This window comes from Desmodus rotundus, chromosome 9, assembly GCF_022682495.2.
Source record: "Desmodus rotundus isolate HL8 chromosome 9, HLdesRot8A.1, whole genome shotgun sequence".
Taxonomy (NCBI): Eukaryota; Metazoa; Chordata; class Mammalia; order Chiroptera; family Phyllostomidae; genus Desmodus; species Desmodus rotundus.
This window is the reverse complement of record NC_071395.1, coordinates 68,108,185-68,127,358: the sequence shown is the minus strand read 5'-3', so window position 1 is coordinate 68,127,358 and position 19,174 is coordinate 68,108,185. Positions and strand designations below refer to the sequence as shown.

At 36.4% G+C, this 19,174-nt stretch overlaps 1 protein-coding gene across 3 annotated transcripts in view; it reads left to right on the top strand.

Annotated features, from left to right (window-relative positions):
• MAP2K4 (mitogen-activated protein kinase kinase 4) overlaps positions 1 to 19,174 on the top strand; it is a 109,505-nt gene that overhangs the window by 19,422 nt on the left and 70,909 nt on the right. For 2 of the 3 annotated variants that reach the window (XM_053930610.1, XM_053930609.1), the window contains one exon: positions 11,126 to 11,228. The exons of the other annotated variant lie outside the window; for it this stretch is intronic. In XM_053930610.1, coding sequence (XP_053786585.1) covers positions 11,126 to 11,228 — 103 coding nt within the window. The remainder of the gene's footprint in view (positions 1 to 11,125; positions 11,229 to 19,174) is intronic. 3 annotated transcript variants of the gene reach the window in all.

Below are 19,174 nucleotides of genomic sequence, written 5' to 3'. Positions count from 1 at the left end.
TGTAGCCTGTGTCCTGGAGCTACTGTTAGAGCTCTAGGTCAGTGGTCTTTAGCCAAGAACAGCCCTGTTTTTCCTTAATTGTATTGTACAGGTGTTCTTTTATTCACATCAAGACACACATACACACAAAAGGTTTGAAGCACTGATTGAAAAAATAGTGGTGGCCTAGTGACAATTACATGGTTAATGTGCTTGTATCATTTACAGGTGATGAAAAGTTAAAATGGTAATGATAGAATGTTGTGGGGTTTACCAAGCGGGAAAATAAATGTGATGTTAAGACCAATGAGCACTTGGTTCCTGGTTGGAGTTCAAGCACACTGTTTTGAGGATACCTGCTGTGATGTGCGCCCCTGCCACTACAGTGAGGTTGGTTGGAAGTCACTGTGTGAGCTCGGGGGAGTGATGAAAGCCGGAGTAAGCCTTGTGACTTTTTTTGACACAGCTTTCCGCAGTTCGTGTGTTACGTGCCTTGTCCTACTAGAAAGATGCCTGCCAAAGAGGGAAGAGTCAATTATGTGGGCAGTTTTTCAGAAATCCTAATATTGGTGCGTGGTCAGACAGGAACATAAAACGTTGGGGAGCTGATGGGGAAGTTAGAATGTCAAGGGGTCTGATTGGGAGGAAGAGCACTCTGTGGCCTACACGTCATAGAAGAAGGGATGACTTTGGCTGTTCTGCATAGAAACTTTTGTTGGAATTAGCCAACATGGTGTTTGTTATCTCACTTGTGTCCCTGGGGCTGTTGTGGGTGTGTTCACAAATTTGAGGCTTAACAACATAAATGCCATGTGGATTTGGCTGGGTTTTAGGCATTATGTGGATTTAAAGTGTTCTCAGCACCTCGACAAGGTGCTGACTACCTTTACCGACTTGCTGTGCTGTAACCATTCCCCCTTCTTGGCTAGAATCTCAGCATCTTGCATAGCAATAGTTCTTCTATTGTATGTAAATGGAATTAGCGCAGGTGTATAGCAGGTTAGGCCTTTCTTAGTAAGGATTGTGAAGGATAATGGTATACAAGAGAACTCTGTATAACCTGGGGAGAAATGAAGAACTCAGAATTATTAGCACGTCTTCCTCTTCTCTTCTACACTGGCGTGGAGGTTGTGATGACAATAATGGCAGCCACCTCTGGGTATCCATTTGGACCCTTCTCTAGGTGGGTGTGTAACTGGAATTCCAACTCTTCAGATTTTCATGGAGGCTGTGCTTGCAAAATAATTGGAGCATGGCATTGTGAGGGTAATTGTCTTGGATAAGCTTTTCCTATTGTGTTAAAACATTAAATTTGGCTGATCCATTTACCTTCAGTTTTTCAAAAGATATCATTTGTGATGATATCTTACAAAATGGTAGGGTATGGAAGTGTCCAAGGTATATTAATAGGTATATGAAACTGTTTATATTGGCATTTTTAATACCTTTTTTTTTTTTAACTTCTCCAGGCCTCCATAAGACTGGTTTCTTTTAGGAAGCTCTGGTTTGAGTGGTTTGATTGTAACTAAACCAGAAACAATAAATGCTTAATGTAGAAAAACTGAAACAGAGAAAAGCAGAAAAAGAAAAACAATCACTTGTAATTCTAGCACATTGAATTAGTCACCAGTGATATTTTGGAGAATGACATGTGTATTTTAAAGTATTATTCTCAGGTATGCTTTTATTAAAATGATAATTTATTAGACATTCCTTATTGCCTTATTTAAAAAAATAACCTTACTGTTTATTAACATTTCCTGGTGTCAGTAGTCTTTTATGGTGTTTTTTTTTTTTTTGGTAGCAGTGTAGCATTCCAGTTATAGATATGCCATAATTTTTGTAACTAATCTAGCATAAATATCACTGCTTTGAGTACCTTTATTTGCATTTTGTAACTTCCTAAAGGGTAAATTCTTAGGAATGGAGTTACTGGGTTAATTTTAAGGACATTTTGAGGTATTTGCTAGATATTGCCCTCTTAGAAAGTGGACCAGTTTATATTCATAGCAGTCATTTGTTTGTTTAATCATTTGTCTACTACTTTCATTTGTTTACTGAACAAATTTTAAGGATTTATGTGTCCGATGTAATTCTGGGCATTGAGGTGCATAAGAAAGAATTTCTGCCCTCCTGGAGTTTAGGGCTTGGTGGGGAAGCAGATGTCGAATAACCAGAAATAGATGTAAAAGTACAGCTGTGTTACAAGTTCAGAAGAGACTATCAACTTCTTCATACCTTTGTTAACATTAATATTAGGATTTTTTTAAATGTATGTGTGGTATTAAAGCCAAAAGTTGAATTTTAATTTTTTGGTTAACTGGAAGAATTGATGATATTTTTCATGTTAATGGTTTATTTGCATTTTTTGTTTGTGGAATATTTGCTGTCATATTGATAAGTAAGGCCTTTATGTTCTGCCCCCACCCCTCAGTTTTTAATTTCAGAAGGCAGTGACTTCAGCTGGGGCTATGTAGTTTAGACAAAGATATATACTTTTTGCCTCTCAATGCACCTGGGGCCCTCACAGGAGAATTTGGGACCATGGAAATCCAAAGCCAAGATTCTGCTCAACAGAATCTGTTTGAATCCACCTTCATGACTGTGTGGACAAGCATCTCCAGGCCTGTTTATTTCAGTGAAGCCTTGACCTTTGTGCTGTGTGGGTAGTCCCAGCAGGGGTCTTCCTGCGTTAGCTAGCTCCCCGTGAGTTTTTTGAGGAATTTGGACTAATGGAGACTTGGCCAGTTTAGCCTGAGGAATTGTATTTGCTTGCTAGTAGTAGACATCTGGCTCAGAGTCTGATCAAAAGCGATGCTGGTGTTGGCTTTAATTAATTGCTAGCTCAAAGGTGTGGCTCCTATAGAAAGCCATAATAACGACATTGTGCATAATTGAGTTAAAATTACCGGTGGTCATAGGAGGGCGCATGTCATGTCAGAGTGAGTTGATGGTAGCTGAATCAGAGCGAAGAATCAACTGAATTTCTAACGTTAGGTTTGGAAGGCTTCTGAGGCATATTGTGAGCTTCATTCCATGAAATTTACTATGGTAGAAAGTGAGCTTACATTTTTTTTCCTTGGGGGTAGATCAACTTGGGTGCACATTTTGGGCTTTTAAGCCTACACATTCTCCCTGAAGAAATATGTTAACCAAACAGGAGCCTCATAGTAAAATGCAGTCTGCGATAAGTCAGATTCCCATTTCTGCTTTTATGTGGAGTCTAAGGATCTGCTAAGAGCTCTTATGCCTTCGTGTCAAGGCAGCACCCCTTCAGGAACTGATAGATGAATAACAGAATCTTTGATATTCCAGGTTAAAAAAAATCTTTCTACCCAAAGAGAGTTCTGTGAATCATCTCTCACAGGTCAGGAATGCTGACAGTGCATTACTTCTGTTATTTCTTTGGCAGCTAAGCTAGGCCTCTGAGGTCCAAGTTGTCAGATGAGGAACATGTTTAACATTGAGGCAGCATTGATTGGTGTTAGGGAAACACCACCCTAGTTCAGGTCAGGGCCTGGCCATCAAAGACCTCAACAAAATTGATAATAAAAACTGGGAAAAAATGAGTGACAATGTAGGTTGTACTGTTAAACATACGTACTCCTTTACTCCTCCCAAGGCCCCTCTAAGGAAAGTGCTATTAATTTCACTTGATAGGAATGGGACTGGGGCTGAGAGGTGAAGTCACTTGCCCAAGAATGTATAGCTGGTAAGTAGCAGAGTTGAGTTTCAAAACTAGGTAAACTGGCTCTATGACTCCATGTTGGTTTTTCTAGGTTCTAACTGAGTACCACTGGAATGCTGGATTTGAATAGAAATGGGGATTTTTATGGGATAGTACTTTAAACAAATCTACAAAGCAAGCTGAATTTCTTTTCCTGTTTTTCATGTATTTTATTGGTTTAACATGTATCAGACAAACTTTTTCCAATTTTTTTTCTTTTTAGAGAATTTAATAAACTAACTTCAATCAGTTTTAATAGTTACATCATAGAAGTTACCATTTTTTCATAGCTACTGTTTACCAGCCATTATATTTTTAAGATATATTAACCCTCACACAGCAGTGCTGCCAGGTAAGGGATTGTTTTTACAGATGTGTAAATGACTAGACTGTAGAAATATCCTTGTTTTTATCTTTACCAGTATTCCAGTGGTGATGATCATTTAGCATCTAGCAAAAAGAATTTTCTTCTCTCTTCCTACCCTTTAGCCTCCTCCTCCCACATTCCTTTGTAGTATTTTTAATCCTTACCCGAGGATCTTTTTTTTTTTTGATTTGATAGAGAGATTTGAGAAACATTGATCGGTTGCCTCCTATACACGCCCCTACTGGGGATTGAACCCATAACCTTTTGGTGCATGGGGCGATGCTCCAACCAACAGAGCCACCCGGCCAGGGCCACATTCCTTTATAATTTTGGGGCCACATTCCTTTATAATTTTGGGAGGATGACAAACCAGTGTCTGTGGATAGGTCAGCCACCTTATCTATCTTTTTGTCTCCACTGCCTGGCACACTAGCTTGTGTGTAATTGTGATATTTCTGCACGTATGGCTATGCAAATTATTACATTGGACTTCCTCCAAATTTGTCTTATACAAAAGTGTTAAAATGTGTTAGAAGAGGGCTGTCAGTGTATTTACTTGGTTTCTGAAACTGAGAACAATTCAGTTTCCAAAATGCTTAGCTGCATGGATGAATAACTTTTATTTTATTGATTGGAGTTCAGAGTTTTAAGTGAGATTTATGAAATTTTGGAAGTTACTCACTGTTGTGTACTAAAGAGTGGAGGAGGAGAAGGGCAACATAGTATTAGTTGATAGTAGCTCATTGAATACCTGGAAAGTCTGAGATTGCAAGTCTAGGACAGAACTGACAAAATTTTCCAGTTCTATTACAAGTCTAACTTCCTTCCTCTCTTATTCTCTTGAACTTATGAAATAAATTAGCACACTCATTACTGTAGCAATTTAGGTGGAAAAGGAAATGAAAATAAGTTCCTGTCTACCACTTTATTTCCTCATTTCTGAAATTGTTTGAATATAAAGTTGCATAGTTAGAATTGTGTTTCTCATTTCATGACCAGTGATTATAAATAACTTAAAAAGTTATTCTGGATTCCCTTTCTGTTTTGAAAATAAGGTACTAAGAATTAAAGCAAGGAAGAAATGAGACTTAAAGGCAACCCCTCTCCCCCAGCCCAGGTAGGATGCTCTGAACACTTGCAGGTCAAGCACCAGTATTCTTGAAGGTGTGGTATATGAGTGACTTGTACATCGTACTTTAAGTTCTCACTTTTTTGTCTACACTGGGTTCTAGGGAATTACCTCTGGTGGCAGTGGGCGTTCCTTAGAGGGACTGATTATTTCTACCTAGCTCTTTTGGCCTGTGAGTAGTGGCATAAAAGAGCAGCTACTTAATTTTCATGATTCTGTTTGTGAGTTGAGTGGTACTTCTGCTGGTCTCACTGGAGCTCACTCACATGTCTGCATTGAGCTAGTAGGTCTATTGGGTCTGACTGAGCTCCCCTGGGACGGCTGGTGCCTCTGGACCTCTTGTTCCACATGGTCTTTCCTTATCAAGGAAGCTAGACCGAACTGCTTTATGTTTAGACTCGGTAGTTTTCCAAGAGGGTGAAAGTGGAAGCCAGAAGGCCTCAAGGCTTAGCTTTGGAAGTCATTAAATATCCCTTCTACTGTATTCTTCTGGTCAAAGCAAGTCCCAAGGTCAACCCAGATTTAAGAGGTAGGGAAATTGACTTTATTGATGGGAGGAACAGCAAAATCACATTAGAGAGGTGTGGACACAGGGAGTTGTGAATCATTTTTGTAACAATCTACCACACAACCCACACTGATTTGTTAGTATTATGTCAAAACACCCTCCCAGGCAGATGGGACTCAGTGGGGTGGAGTGTCGTCCGTATACCAACCAAAAGTTGTGTGTTCAGTCCCTGGTTGGGGCAGGTATGGGAGGCAGTGTTTCTCTTTCACATTGGTTTTTCTCTTTCTCCCTTTCTCTCTAAAATTAAAAGAAATTTTTAAAAATTAAAAAAAAATGCCATGCTCTAGAGGCAGCTATTACACATTACAGGTCCTTTAGTGATCTTTATTGCCATCAACAGTATGAACTTTGCTATTACTATTTCAAATTTGGTGAAATCATATCAAAATGGTGTTGAAAATATGTAGATGGACTAAAATATTTTAGAGATGGTCTCCATTCTTACAGGTTGTGGGGGGAAGATTCTGGTTCTCTCATTCTGACCGTAAGGATAACAGAATCTTGCTTTCCTATGATACAATAAAAGAAAAGAAGCCCACTAGGTTGTATGAGAGGGTCATGTAATATTGATTAAAAAAATTAGTAATTCTAACTCAAATGAATATTTGTTGAACTGCTCTTTTGTTCTAGTTACCTTTTATAGGTCATTTGCAGAACTCAAAGATATATCAAGATAGTTAAACATTTAGAACAGAAAATTGTTTACAATTTGATGATGAGGATAGCCTTGAGGAGGAAGGGAGGGGGTTACAAGGTGGATCCAGTATAAACATAGTATCTCTCTGAGGATAGACTGGTTTTGATGGTTTTGGAAACTATAAATAATGCTTCTTAATTAATAATGAGGAAATGACACCTTTTCCTTATCTGTGGAAGGTAAAAGAGAGATGCCTTGGCAACCTAAATTGCAGAGAGTAGTCATCTTCCATATTTGAGTGGTAGACTCTCCAGCCCTGGGTGAGTGAGATCTTTGGCCACTGTTGAATCAGTGTAACTGATTAGAAAGTGATGCTAAAGGTTTGTATTGAGAAGATACTGGAGGAAGAATCACCAGGGCTCTTCATCATCTCACTTAAGCCAAATAACTGAAAGATGTCTTCCTTCCAACTTCAGTATTCTGTGAGCCTGTGGGATGTTCTGTGGTGAGAATTAGAGCTAAATATAGTTTTAGGCTTTAGTGAGTATGGATATGCTTGGGCAAATTTTTGTTCTTCAGTAATAGTTATGAATATTCTTGGAGATCCATGCTTGGGAATGCTTCTGTCATGAGAACTCTTAAGAAAGAAATTGTCTTAGATGATGTGGACAAGATTGTTTAAATAGCATTGGGTGTTCTCTTGAGGGAGAATTTGAAAGGAAAATTTCAAGGGTGGTGCAGAGATTGGTCCCCTCAGTTCTGGAGTGGTTGAGTGGGGCCTGAGGCTGCTGAACCACCTGGGCCAGCTTCTGGACTATCTACGATTCTAATTTTCCCAGTGTTGAACAAATGTCCTTATTTTCTTTATAAGCCAGAACATGAAAAACGTTGGGTAGGATATAGCAGTGCTTTGGAAATGTTCGGGGATGTGGACAGATACTGTTTTTCCTATGTCAGTCAGGTTTCTTGGTTGCAAACAACAGAAACTTAATCTAGCTAATTTAATGCACACTTGAGTTGTCTGGGGTTGTCTGTGCACGTCAAATTATTTCCAGATCAATAAACATTTGAAAGCATTTTCTATATAAGGCACTGAACTTCAGTTTAAGTCTATGAAGACAATTATTTCTCATGGGAAAGAAGATATTTTTTCCTGCTCTACAGATAATTTAAGATATTTGATCTTGCCTGGTTTCTGTCCTGTTGTAGTTAAATGGGAGGATCTGTTTATTTCTGCTGATTGGTTCAGAATTAATTATTTGGTGACAGTCTCACTAAAGGTGGAATTATAATCACAAATTTATAATCTTTCTTGATCAATTACTTTAAACCCTGTTATACAAATATTTTAATTCCTGTTTGCTTCTAACAATCTCCACAGTCCAGTTAGTGTCACTTCTTTCCGTACACCCTTTTCTTCCTATGGAATTGTAAAAAGTTCATATTGGTCCCATATCCTATTCGTTTGTAGTTTTGTCATTAAAAATACTTGACTACATAGTGGCAAGTTGCCTTTAGGGTTCAGTTTTTAGGGCCCTTGAGAAAGAGAAGTAAAGATAAGAAAGACCAGTCCTAAAGAGGTTCTTAGAGAAGGTTAATGGGAGAAGCGATGTTTAAACAAATAAACATAAAAGGCCCATGTGTACACATCTACAGATAGCCAGAAATATCTTCTCTAAAGTATTATGAAAGTTGCCTCTTTCTGTCCTTCCCTGAGTCTCACCTTTGATTGACTTCCTGGGTTGTTCCTTTCCTCCACAAGACTGCCTTGTGAGTTCATTAAACTGATCATTATCACTTGTCAAGGTAGGCTAGGGTGAGGTAGGGGCACTACTAAGAACAGGCCATGTAGCTTAATCATACCCTAAACCCCCTGGCACTAGTTTTAGGCTCTGTCGTCTCTGCTTAAAGAGGCTTTGAAGTTTTATAGAATTATTTAGTGGTTTTGTTAGTGAAAGATCAGAATATATACTTGGATATTTTTCAAGATAGTTGCATGTGTGTCTGAAGTATAGTGTGTTTAAATCTAATTTATGCAAGTTAAGTCACATTCCATTGTATGTGCTTGTTCATTTTTGCAGTAAATGCCCTTTGAAGACTGATTTATTTGTGTTTAAACATGAATGCAATGCTGAAAAAGTCTCTCTCTCTGTTTATGTGTGTGTATTATATATAAATATTTATTTTCAAGAAAACAGTTTTTGTTTTAATTGTAGTAATATATTTTGTTTGCCTGCAGAGATTAAGTACTGTTCCCTCAAATTAAGCTTTTGAAGAAGGTCCAATTTTGGTGCTTTTCTTTGAATAGTTTCCACAATGATTCTTTGTTGTGTTATTGTCTTGTGTTTGATCCAAGTCTTTTATCAGTTTTTCACCATGTAGAGATCATGGGTGATATACCGGGTGGTTTCAGACATATACCACATCCCAGGTGGTGTTCAGCTTTTGGTTTGGGGTGTTTGTGGGTACTGAGCTTGTTCCAATTTATGATTGCACAAGTTCTTAACTGAATGTTAAATTCTTTAGAAGCTTTGCTGTACAAAGTAAAATTCATAGGTTCCAGGGATCAGGACAATGATGTTTGGGATCCACCATTCAGTCCACTACAGTCTGCCTTCTGGCCCCCAAATATTCCATCTGCCCTGTGTTCAAAATGCATTCACCCTACAGGTCAAATCCAAATATCACCTAGACTCTAGTGTGATCCATTTTGACACAAAATTTCTCTCTCTCTGTGGACCTAGAAATGAGAAGACAAGTTACCTGTTTCCAGAATACAATGGTGGGTCAGGCATTGGGTAAACTTGATGAGAGAATAGGAGACAATTGAAGGAAGAAAGGAGTCAGCAGTCCCAAGGAATTTCAGGGTTCTGCAGGGCAAATTCCTTCAGGTTTCAAGATCTGAGAATAATCCTCTGCCTTTAAATATTTCCTGAAGACAAATTTCCAAGAAGTAAAGGAGCATATTTATTTACAATTTTTCTTGTATATTGCCCTTTCACCAGAAAAGATATATCAACATAGATTCCACCAGCAATGTGTTATGCTAGTGGTTATTTTACCTAGTCATTTAGATCAATATGTTATCATTAAAACATATATATGTATATGTATAAAATAAAACCTAAGTGTTGCCAACTTCACATGAACAAAAATTTTAATTGTTTTTTTGTGTTAGTGCCTTTCATAATTCTTTCATAATTTTGCTTTACTATTTATACCCTTGCCAATGTTTAAATTTTTCTTGATTTGTGTGATGTCTTTATATATTTAGAGTTTCTGATTTTGTATTGCAAGAATTTTCCCAAGTTTTCATTTTAATTTTTTAGTTTTTTGTAATACACAGAATTTGCCTTTTAATAGTCATATCTGCCAGTTTTCAAAGAGTACCTTCTGCATATATAGTTTGAATATCCTTCCTAACTCTACTTGCTGTCAAATAAAAATGATTTCAAAGTGAATATTTGGTACACGAAAGGCAAAATATGGGGACAATTCATGTCGTACTGTGCTTATTTCTGAAAATGGTGTGTTTGGTCTTGGAATTCACATCCTGTATGAAGCCCATCCCTGAGACCGGGAACCAGGGCCAGGAGCTCTGTGCTCTTCCCTGCAGTCTTGTCCACCTCTCACAGCTCACTCAGACCCTCAGATCTCTGCGAAGGTGCCAGTCTGCGCAGGGTGAGCTCTCTAATACATCCTTGGAGTCCACTGAGGTGGGAAAGTATTTGGATTGCAGAGATGTTGTTAGAGTAGGTAGATAAATGTGTAATAAACTATGAAGAGTGAATGCTGGAAAAAGGATCCTTAAAATGTACATGAAACCAAGATGGGCTTAAAAATGCTTAAAACCAAACTCTGCTACAAAGTTTCCATATACTAGAATCCTAAAGAAATGATTTACAAGATTTATTGACATAGAAAGAAATATGGTCAGTGGGTAAATCATGTTATAAAGCAGTATTACGGTCTGATTTTAATTATAGAGAAAAAATGTCTGTATTATATAGCAAATAGTCTGCAATAGACAATAATTAGTTTGGGGTACTTAGACTTGTAAATGTATATAAATATTTTTTAAAACTCTAAATATTTTATAGGTATATATACAATATTACATATATTTTTGTTTTATCTTTCCTAAATTTTCTTTTTTTTTTATAATGGATATCATTTGAGTAATTTAAAACATTGATATCTCCTTCCTCTCTACCCCAAAGAAATTGCTCCAAATAAGTGATTATTTGGCATACCTTTGATACTAATTTGAATTGACTCTTCCATGATATTTTTTATCCCATTATGGTTGTGAATGCATCAGGTTCTGCACTCAGTTGTATATATTACATTTGAGAGAAAATGATATTTATTAAACTAAGGCATTAAAGTGTAACACTAGATAGGTAGTAATTTAGCATTTTTCATTATAACTGCTGAGGTAAATGATTTTTATAGTGGTGTTTTCATTTGCAAAAGTGTTAGCATCTTTGAACAATATAATCTTGAAGCACTGAGCATTGTTTTCTGTTTTACTGGAGCATAATGAATGATATTTACTTATTCTTAATTCTGAGAAATTCTTTGCTGCCTTTCAAAATACTATTTAACTATATGTTAAAGCAAATTTTTCTTCCTTTTGATATGAATTTCTTATGCCCTCAGAATAGTACCTGTTTTATAGTACTTGAAACTTTTACTTTTTATTTGTTATTTCTTAGGTAAACGCAAAGCACTGAAGTTGAATTTTGCAAATCCACCTTTCAAATCTACAGCAAGGTTTACTCTGAATCCAAATCCTACAGGAGTTCAAAACCCACACATGTGAGTATATCTGTAATCAAAAGGCTCAACTCAAGCAAAGGTTTAAAAGTTACTGTATTTTATAAATTTTTTTGAGTTGAGAGGTTGGTATTTCCATTATTTTTATGGGCCATTTGAGATATTACTATTTGAACTTAAATAGAAAGCTATTTGTGCTATAGTCTAAAGTAGGTAAGCACAATTTTCCTTTTTAAAGTTTACTTGAAGGGAAAAATAGCTGACAATTCAGGTATATTTATATCTTTTTAATTTCTGTAACACTGAAATGAGGATATTGTTTATACCTTTCTTTCTGGATTTCCAGTTAAATTATAAGTGGTATTTAGGAAATTTAATTCTTTCCTGTAGATCTGCACTGATCATCCCCACCGACTAGGTGACAAAGGAAGAACCCATTCTTAGTAAACTGACTTCCTGTAAGGTTTCCACATCACAGTCAATTGAAACAATGTGTATATGTCAGTGTACAGATGTCAGGATTAATTTTTAAATTTGTTCCCTGAATACTTTATTATAAAATAGATATAACATCTCACTGAAAGTATTAGAAACATCTATTAATTTAAAACAATACCTTCAGAATAATATTTTACAGAAATCATTGATTAAATTGCTGTGTTAATAGATAATATTGTCTTTCCCCAGAAAAACCTGTCATGAACAAGGTCAAAAGCAGTGGCTTTACATTTATATTCATGTCCATAAAAATAATTTTCACCCAGTTCTGGTTTTGAGAAGTATAAAGCAAATGGTAAAAAGTATGGTTTAAAAAGCTGTCAGAAAAATTATTTTATAGTTTTCAGTAGTTTCTCAACAATTTGTATTTATACCTTATTAGACTATAGGCATATTTGTTCTTCCCAAAGAGGCATATTTGTTGGTATTTTCTTGGCTTTTGATGTTAGGTATCCATTGTATTTACAAATAGTAACAAATGGGTAAAAGAAAGAGTGTCTTGCGAGAGGAATGCTGACAATATTTTAACAGCAGTATCTAGAGGGAATAAATGTATATGTGTGTATATGTGCTCCTATACTTGCACCTGTAACCTTAAAGGGAGTGAAAGATATTTTAAATGAATTGGGGGCTTTAGTATTGAGGAAGGAAATTCTTAGTACTTCTTAATTAGTCAGAGCCTCAGCAGCAAGGAAACACTCTCCAAAGAATTTCCTTCCTCCTTTCCTAGAATTTTTAGTGAAAGCTAGTACAAAACTAATTCTTGAACATAGTCTACTTACCTTGGTTGCTAGCTGAACCATATATTTGAAGTCTAAGAAAGACATGCAGTAATTGCCGAACTTGAGATATTTTTCATCTTTTCTTTTCTTTTTAAAGCCCCCTGGGACAAAGAGAAAGACAACCTGACATATTTAGAACTGGAAAAACATTCACATATATTTGAACTCTCTTCCCTCAAGAGTTTCTTCATATATAGAGAATTCGTGGACAAAATCTTTTTACCTCTTTTTTTTTTAGGATGGAAATAGTGGGGAAAAGGTTTCTTACAAAATTTGAGTCAATCAGGTGCTTTTTTTGTTTGTTTTTGTTTTTGTTAAACCGACTTCATAATAATCCTATAACCAGCTAGGTTTCTTATCCTTTGTCTCTTCCCAGGGCATATTAAAAGTTTGAGAAGACAAAGTAATAGGCATTTTTACTGCTGGATAGACTCTCGAGAGTTTGATTTTGGTGTGTAAGATCGAAGACCCAGACTTCGTTGGGATTTTGTTACTGCACTGGTTTATTATCTGGATCCGAATAGCAACTCCCTGCTAGATATTGGTTGAAGACAGCTACTTAGGGCAGCGCATCTACTAGGCGTCCCCTCCTGCCCCTTTCATAAAGGAATGTTTTGTGTTCTTCCTGTGAATTGTGTGCTGTCAGGCACTGAGAACCACTGTTGGCACTGTTTAGAGTAAGTGGTTTGCAGTTAGAAAATATAACCTGAAGTTTGTGGGGGTTTGAAGAAGATGCTTCTATGCTGTTTATATGTGTTTCCTCCTTCTAAACTTTCCTTGCACTTTAGTTGTAGATATAAATGTAAAACTCTTTGATGAACTAAGGAAAATATAAGGTGGACTATATAAACAACTAATGAAGTTAAGCTACATCCTGGGAACAAGTTTCTGATTATCAGGTGCTTGGTGTCTCCTGGCTGCAAGGTTCTGTGAGAGACTAAAAAAAAAAAACAAACCCAAAACACCATGTCCTTATTTTCTATGAACAAACAGTTTAAACAAATTGTAAGAAATGATAGTTGGCTACAACAATTCAGAAGTAAGGAGTAAGGTAATACAGATTGAATGTCAAATGAATGGTGCAGCAGGTTTGGGGGAAAGATCACTTTAAATCAACAACTTGGTGAAGAGTTTCATGAAGGAAACGATTTGAACTGGATTTTGAAAGACAAGAGAATAGATAGAGAATAGAGAGGTGGAGGGAATGGAGAATGGCCTTCTGGTGAGTATAGTATAGAACTATGTAATTGTAGCAGAGATGTTACTTACATATTACCTATTTCTGTCTCTCATTGGAAATTTTCAGCATTTTTTCTTTGTTCCTGTATTCTGTAATTATATGAGGAAATGCTTAGGTTCAGTCATTTTCTCTGTGTACTGGAAGAACTGTTTTAGTTTGAAGATTCGTGTATCTGTTCCTGAGAAAATTGCTGCTGCTTTTCTTTTTTTGATAGATTCTTTTATGTTTTTCCCATTCTCTCTTCCTGAAATGTGTGTTATTTGGATGTTGGACCTCTTGAATTTTCTGGGTCTTTGACTTTTCTTTTGTGTTTACATCTCTTTTATTTTTTCTCTCTCTATACCCTGGGAGATTTCCTTTATTTTCTGACTCTAATATAGATCATTCTATTTTGATTTTAATTTCCAAGAGTTGATTGTGGCATTTTCTTAGTACCCTATTCTTAATTTCTGTCTTATAATTCTTAATTGTCCATAGATAGTTGAGGATGAGAAAATTAGAAGGCCAATTGGAAGCTCTGGTTATTGATGATCCACTGGAGACTGAGCTTGCCTTTAATTTTCTGTGAATGGCTTGAGAGCTGGCTATCAGGCCTTCAGTATTCTAGATGCCAAAATAGTAAGCAGGACTAACAGTCATCCTAGGAGGCCTGGTTCTTTCCAAATAGTATGTTTATTTTCTTTAGAGACATGTTCTTTTTTAAAGACTTTATTTATTTTTAGACAGAGGGGAAAGGAGGGAGAAAGAGAGGGAAACATCAACATGTGGTTGGCTTCTGTGTGCCCCCTACTGGGGACCTGGCAGTGCGACCAGGCATGTGCCCTGACTGGGAATTGAACCAGCAACCTTGCCATTACCAGGCTGATGCACAATCCACTGAGTCACACCAGCCAGGGTGCTCTTTTTATTATTACTATTTTGAGGGGAGGATGAAGAGGAAAGGAGGAACCGACTAGACCTTTCTTCTAGAAAGAATTTTAATTTTCGTCTGTTTCTAGGCCTTCATACCTTCCAACTACGGATCCTTTCTAAGGTTTTGTTGGGACCATTATCTCTCATCTCTGCTGTGTGCTCCTTCCCATCATGTGTTATAGGCTATAGTTTTCTTTATTACTATTTAAAAAAAACTTTTAATTATGGAAAGTTGCAAATATATACAAAGCTAGAGAGTGGTAAACGAATCTGGATACGTTTATCCATCAGCTTTAGCGGTGTCATCAGTTAATGTGGCCGGTATTGCTTCTGTCTGTCCCTCAATTCCCTCTGCCCCCTTAGTTTTAACCAAATTTTAGACATGTTATTCCATCTATTAATATTTCAGGGTATATTTCTAAAAGACAAGGACTCTTTTTTAAAAAAACATAACTACAATGCCATTATTACATTTTATAGAATAAATCTTTAATATCATCACATAAATATATTATTGTACTTCAGCTTTTTTTTGTTAATAGTTTGAAGGGGGGTGTCAACAAGGTCCTGTGTTGCACCTGGCTGGTAAGCCTGAAACCAGGGTCCCTTCTTAAGGAATTGATCGGTTTTTGCTTTGTTTATACATTTTTGTCTGCTGTTAGGCATTCAGATAATTTGTTTATATCTTTCAGTTTTTCATTACTTTCTTTAAAAAAAATTTATCATTCCTTTTAGGTAAGTCCTTGGAGAATGAGGGAAGAACCTGAACAAGAAACCTTTGTTTTTAATTATCATTGGTTAAAATTATTATAAACATTTCTAACATATAAAAAATGAACATTATAGAGACTCTTGTACCTACTACCTAAATGTAAGAGACATTAACATTTTGCCCATTGGCTTTCTAAATGAAAGATTAAGCTGTAAAACTAAAGAGTAAAAGGAAATACTGAAGAAAAATGTGTGGCTACCTTTTAAATTTCCATCAGGCTTGGATTAGACTGGCATTCTAAGTCTTCTTATTACCCTGGGATTTTTTTTTTTTTAAATAATTGTGGCAGGCTTTTACTAAAGTCATGTTCTGTATATAACTTTGACATGAACAGTAGTAGATATTCTGTTACATTCTATGCTTTCGTCATGGTGACTAATGTGTGAATGCTCTCAGTGTACCGAATCATTTAGAATGCAACAAATACAATTGTTATTCTGAAAGAACGGCCCCTTTATCTTCATAACATATCAGAATTGTACAAGAAGAGATACTAGAGTAAAAGCTAACATTGGAAATGTATAATGATGCATACAGATACATTTAGGGGGTTAAGCTAAACATTTTGGAACCATATGTTCTAAGTTTAAGGGAATGTCTTTGTTGAGACCAAGAGGATCTATAGTATCTCAATTATCTTTATTACATTTGAGCAGAAAAAGGCTCAGTTATGCTATAGAACAGCTAGAAGTTTTTAAATTCCCCAATCATTAGTATTCTTTTATTTATTTATTTTTTATTTTTTTATCCTCACCCGAGGATACATTTATTCATTTCAGAGAGAGGAAGCATTGGTAGGGGTAGGGGGGAGCTGGAGAGAAACATCGCTATAAGAAAGAAACATCGGTCAGTTGCCTCTCATATGCACCCTGATTAGGAATTGAACCCTCAACCTAGGTATGTTCCCTGACCATGAATTGAACACACAACGTTTTGGTGTATGGAATGATGGTCCAACTAACTGAGCCACCCAGCCAGGGCCATTAGTATTCTTTTAAATAACATTTTCAAAAATTGATTTTAGAGAGAAGAGGTGTGGGGAGGAGAGAGAGATGGAGAGACTGAGGTAGACATCAATTTGTTGTTCTACTTCTTTATGCATTAAATGGTTGCCTCTTGTACATGACCTGACTGGGGATGGAAACAGCAACCTTGGGGATTGGGATGATGCTCTAACCAACTGAGCCACCTGGCTAGGGCCTAATCAATAGTATTTTTAATTCCATGATGAGCCTACTCAGTAGATCTTTATCTTAAAACTAGAACAGTAATTATAAGTCATCTAGGCACTTACTGCTGGTTAAATTGTGGAAACTTTATGTTTTAAACTTTATTATCTTGGATTAACCATATTATTTAATTTTTGAGTCCTAGTTTATATCCCAGCATCATCACTACCTCTGTGTCGCTTACTCTGGTCTCAATTCAGGACTTGAATTAGAATAGTGACTTTCATTATTTTATATGGCAAATTAGAAGAGAGGGAGATGGGGTGTGTGTGTGAGAGAGAAAGTATTGTTCCGGTTGTGTGCTGCATTCTTCAAGTAAAATCTTATGCATGACCCTGATAGGTTACATGTGTGTGAAGTGGGGGAGGGCTCTAGTCTTCTCTGCTCTTATTCCCCAAAGTTCCTAGGGCATCTCTGGTTAACTACTAAGTATGAAAACCACCCTTATACATGAGCTTAAAGGTGTTTTTTTTTTTTTTATATCAATGAAAAATTTTGACACAATTCAGTGATTTGGAATTTCTGTAGTTCTATAGTGGAGCACTTCCACAAAATGATAGTAATGGTAGAAATATTTATACCATGGTAGAACTCTTTCATTTCTCACACTGAAACGCTGTATCCATTCAGTACTAACTCATTTCTCCTCCCCACCCCAGCCCCTGGGAGCCACCATTCTACTTTCTGTCTCTGAATAGACTACTCTAGGTATCTCATATAAGTGGAATCAAACAATATATTGGATCTGGCTTATTTTACTCAAAGTAATATTTTTATACTCCATCTGTGTTGTAGTATATGTCAGAATTTCCTTTTTAAGGCTGGATAATATTTTATTGCATGTGTATGTGACGTTTTATTTACACATTCATCTGTGATGGACATGTGGGTGTTTCTCCCCTTTGAGTGTAGTGAGTAATGCTGCTGTGTGAGATGCTCTTTCAAAGCTTGCATATGTCAGAGGCATTGAATCTGGTCCTCAGACCCACATTCTGCCTCAGTTCACCTGGCACTGGTGGTGTGTCCCCTTAGGTGAGAGCTCACTGCAGGACGGATTAGAGGGTGTGGGTGAGCTCATTGTCTACGGGGCCTGCACCCCAGGGATTCTCTAGTGTAATCCTCCTCAAGCTGGGGTTGATGGCTCTGGTACTGAGGGTTAATTCTGGGATGTTTATTTAAAGAAATTAATGATAAACACTGTTGAGTTGCTTGTCTACTAGAAGTGAATTGATTTTTGGTGTTTTAAATCATGTGTGTTTTTGAATTAGACCTAGGCAGACATTTAAAAGATACCCCTGTTGCTTTAACCTGTGGTCCCACAAGTTCTGCTCTTTAAAGAAATGTCTGGTTTCTTTGCCTTTGATGAGGTTTCCAGCCATTTCTAATCAGGCAGCAAGTTTTTAAGTTCTGATTTAGTTCAGAATATTATAGAGGTCTTTTGCCTTTAATGCAGGAGTATTTCTGGAAACTTGTATCTATTAATAAGGAATTATGCTATTTAAAGGAAATATCTTTTCAGGGTTTTATTTTATTATCATTTACAGATGAGTCAAAGTATGATTATATTACTGTTCTTGAACAAATTTGTTTTCCCCAGAGTCAATAATTGTCTCATTTAATGGTTCCACGTGAATCTTCTCTCAACATAATCAAATACACTAGGCGATCAGTATTTTTTGTTTTGTTTTGTTTTTGTTTTTAGAGTTGTATCTCCATCTGTATTGCTGTCATCGGGAGTAGTTGTACTGTTAGGCCAGCTTCATTGCTGTTGCTGTTGTTTTGTGAATGCCCTTATTACTCTCCTGATTTGATTCTCTGCTTCTGGGGCTTCATGTTGTTGTTTTTTGTTTTTTCGGTTTTCCAGCACATTTTGGGGGAGTATATCTTCTAATGGCTTCCTGAGATGTATTTTTTCTTAGTAAGGTTTTTGAATCTTTGCATGTCTGAAAATGTCTTTATCTACCCTCTTAATAGATTAATAGTTTTATTGGCTACAAAGTTCTTGGATATAAATTTTTCTTCAGAGTTTTGAAGGTATTGCTCCAGTGTTTTGAGAGTTACTGTTGTAAAGTTATATACCACTGTGACTTAGGAACTTTGGAATATGATCTGGTTTTGGGGGATGTATGTGACGTATGATTGTAGCGTTTTGTCTTTTCCCCCAGTGTCTGAAATTTCACTATATCTGTTTGGTATAATTTTCCTTTTCTTTTATGTTCTTTATTTTTTTCTCACACTGAGCTCTTGGTAGAATCTTTCAATCTAGAAACTACTGTCTTTCATTCTAGGATAAATGATTTATTTAGTCTTTTGATTTTTCTCTTCTCATAGCTCTGCACCTGGAATGCTGCTTTTAGGTTTTGGACTTCTTAGTTTGAGTCCTTATTTTTCTTAACATTTTTTCCCCTTCAACTTTATATGTACAGTATTTTCACTTTTTTGTTCTTGTGTTTGGTTGCTCCTTGGTGTTCAATCTCTCTCTCTCTCTCTTACACACACATACACACACAAAATGAGTCCACAAAAAGCTGATTGGAAACCGTGTGATTTGACTG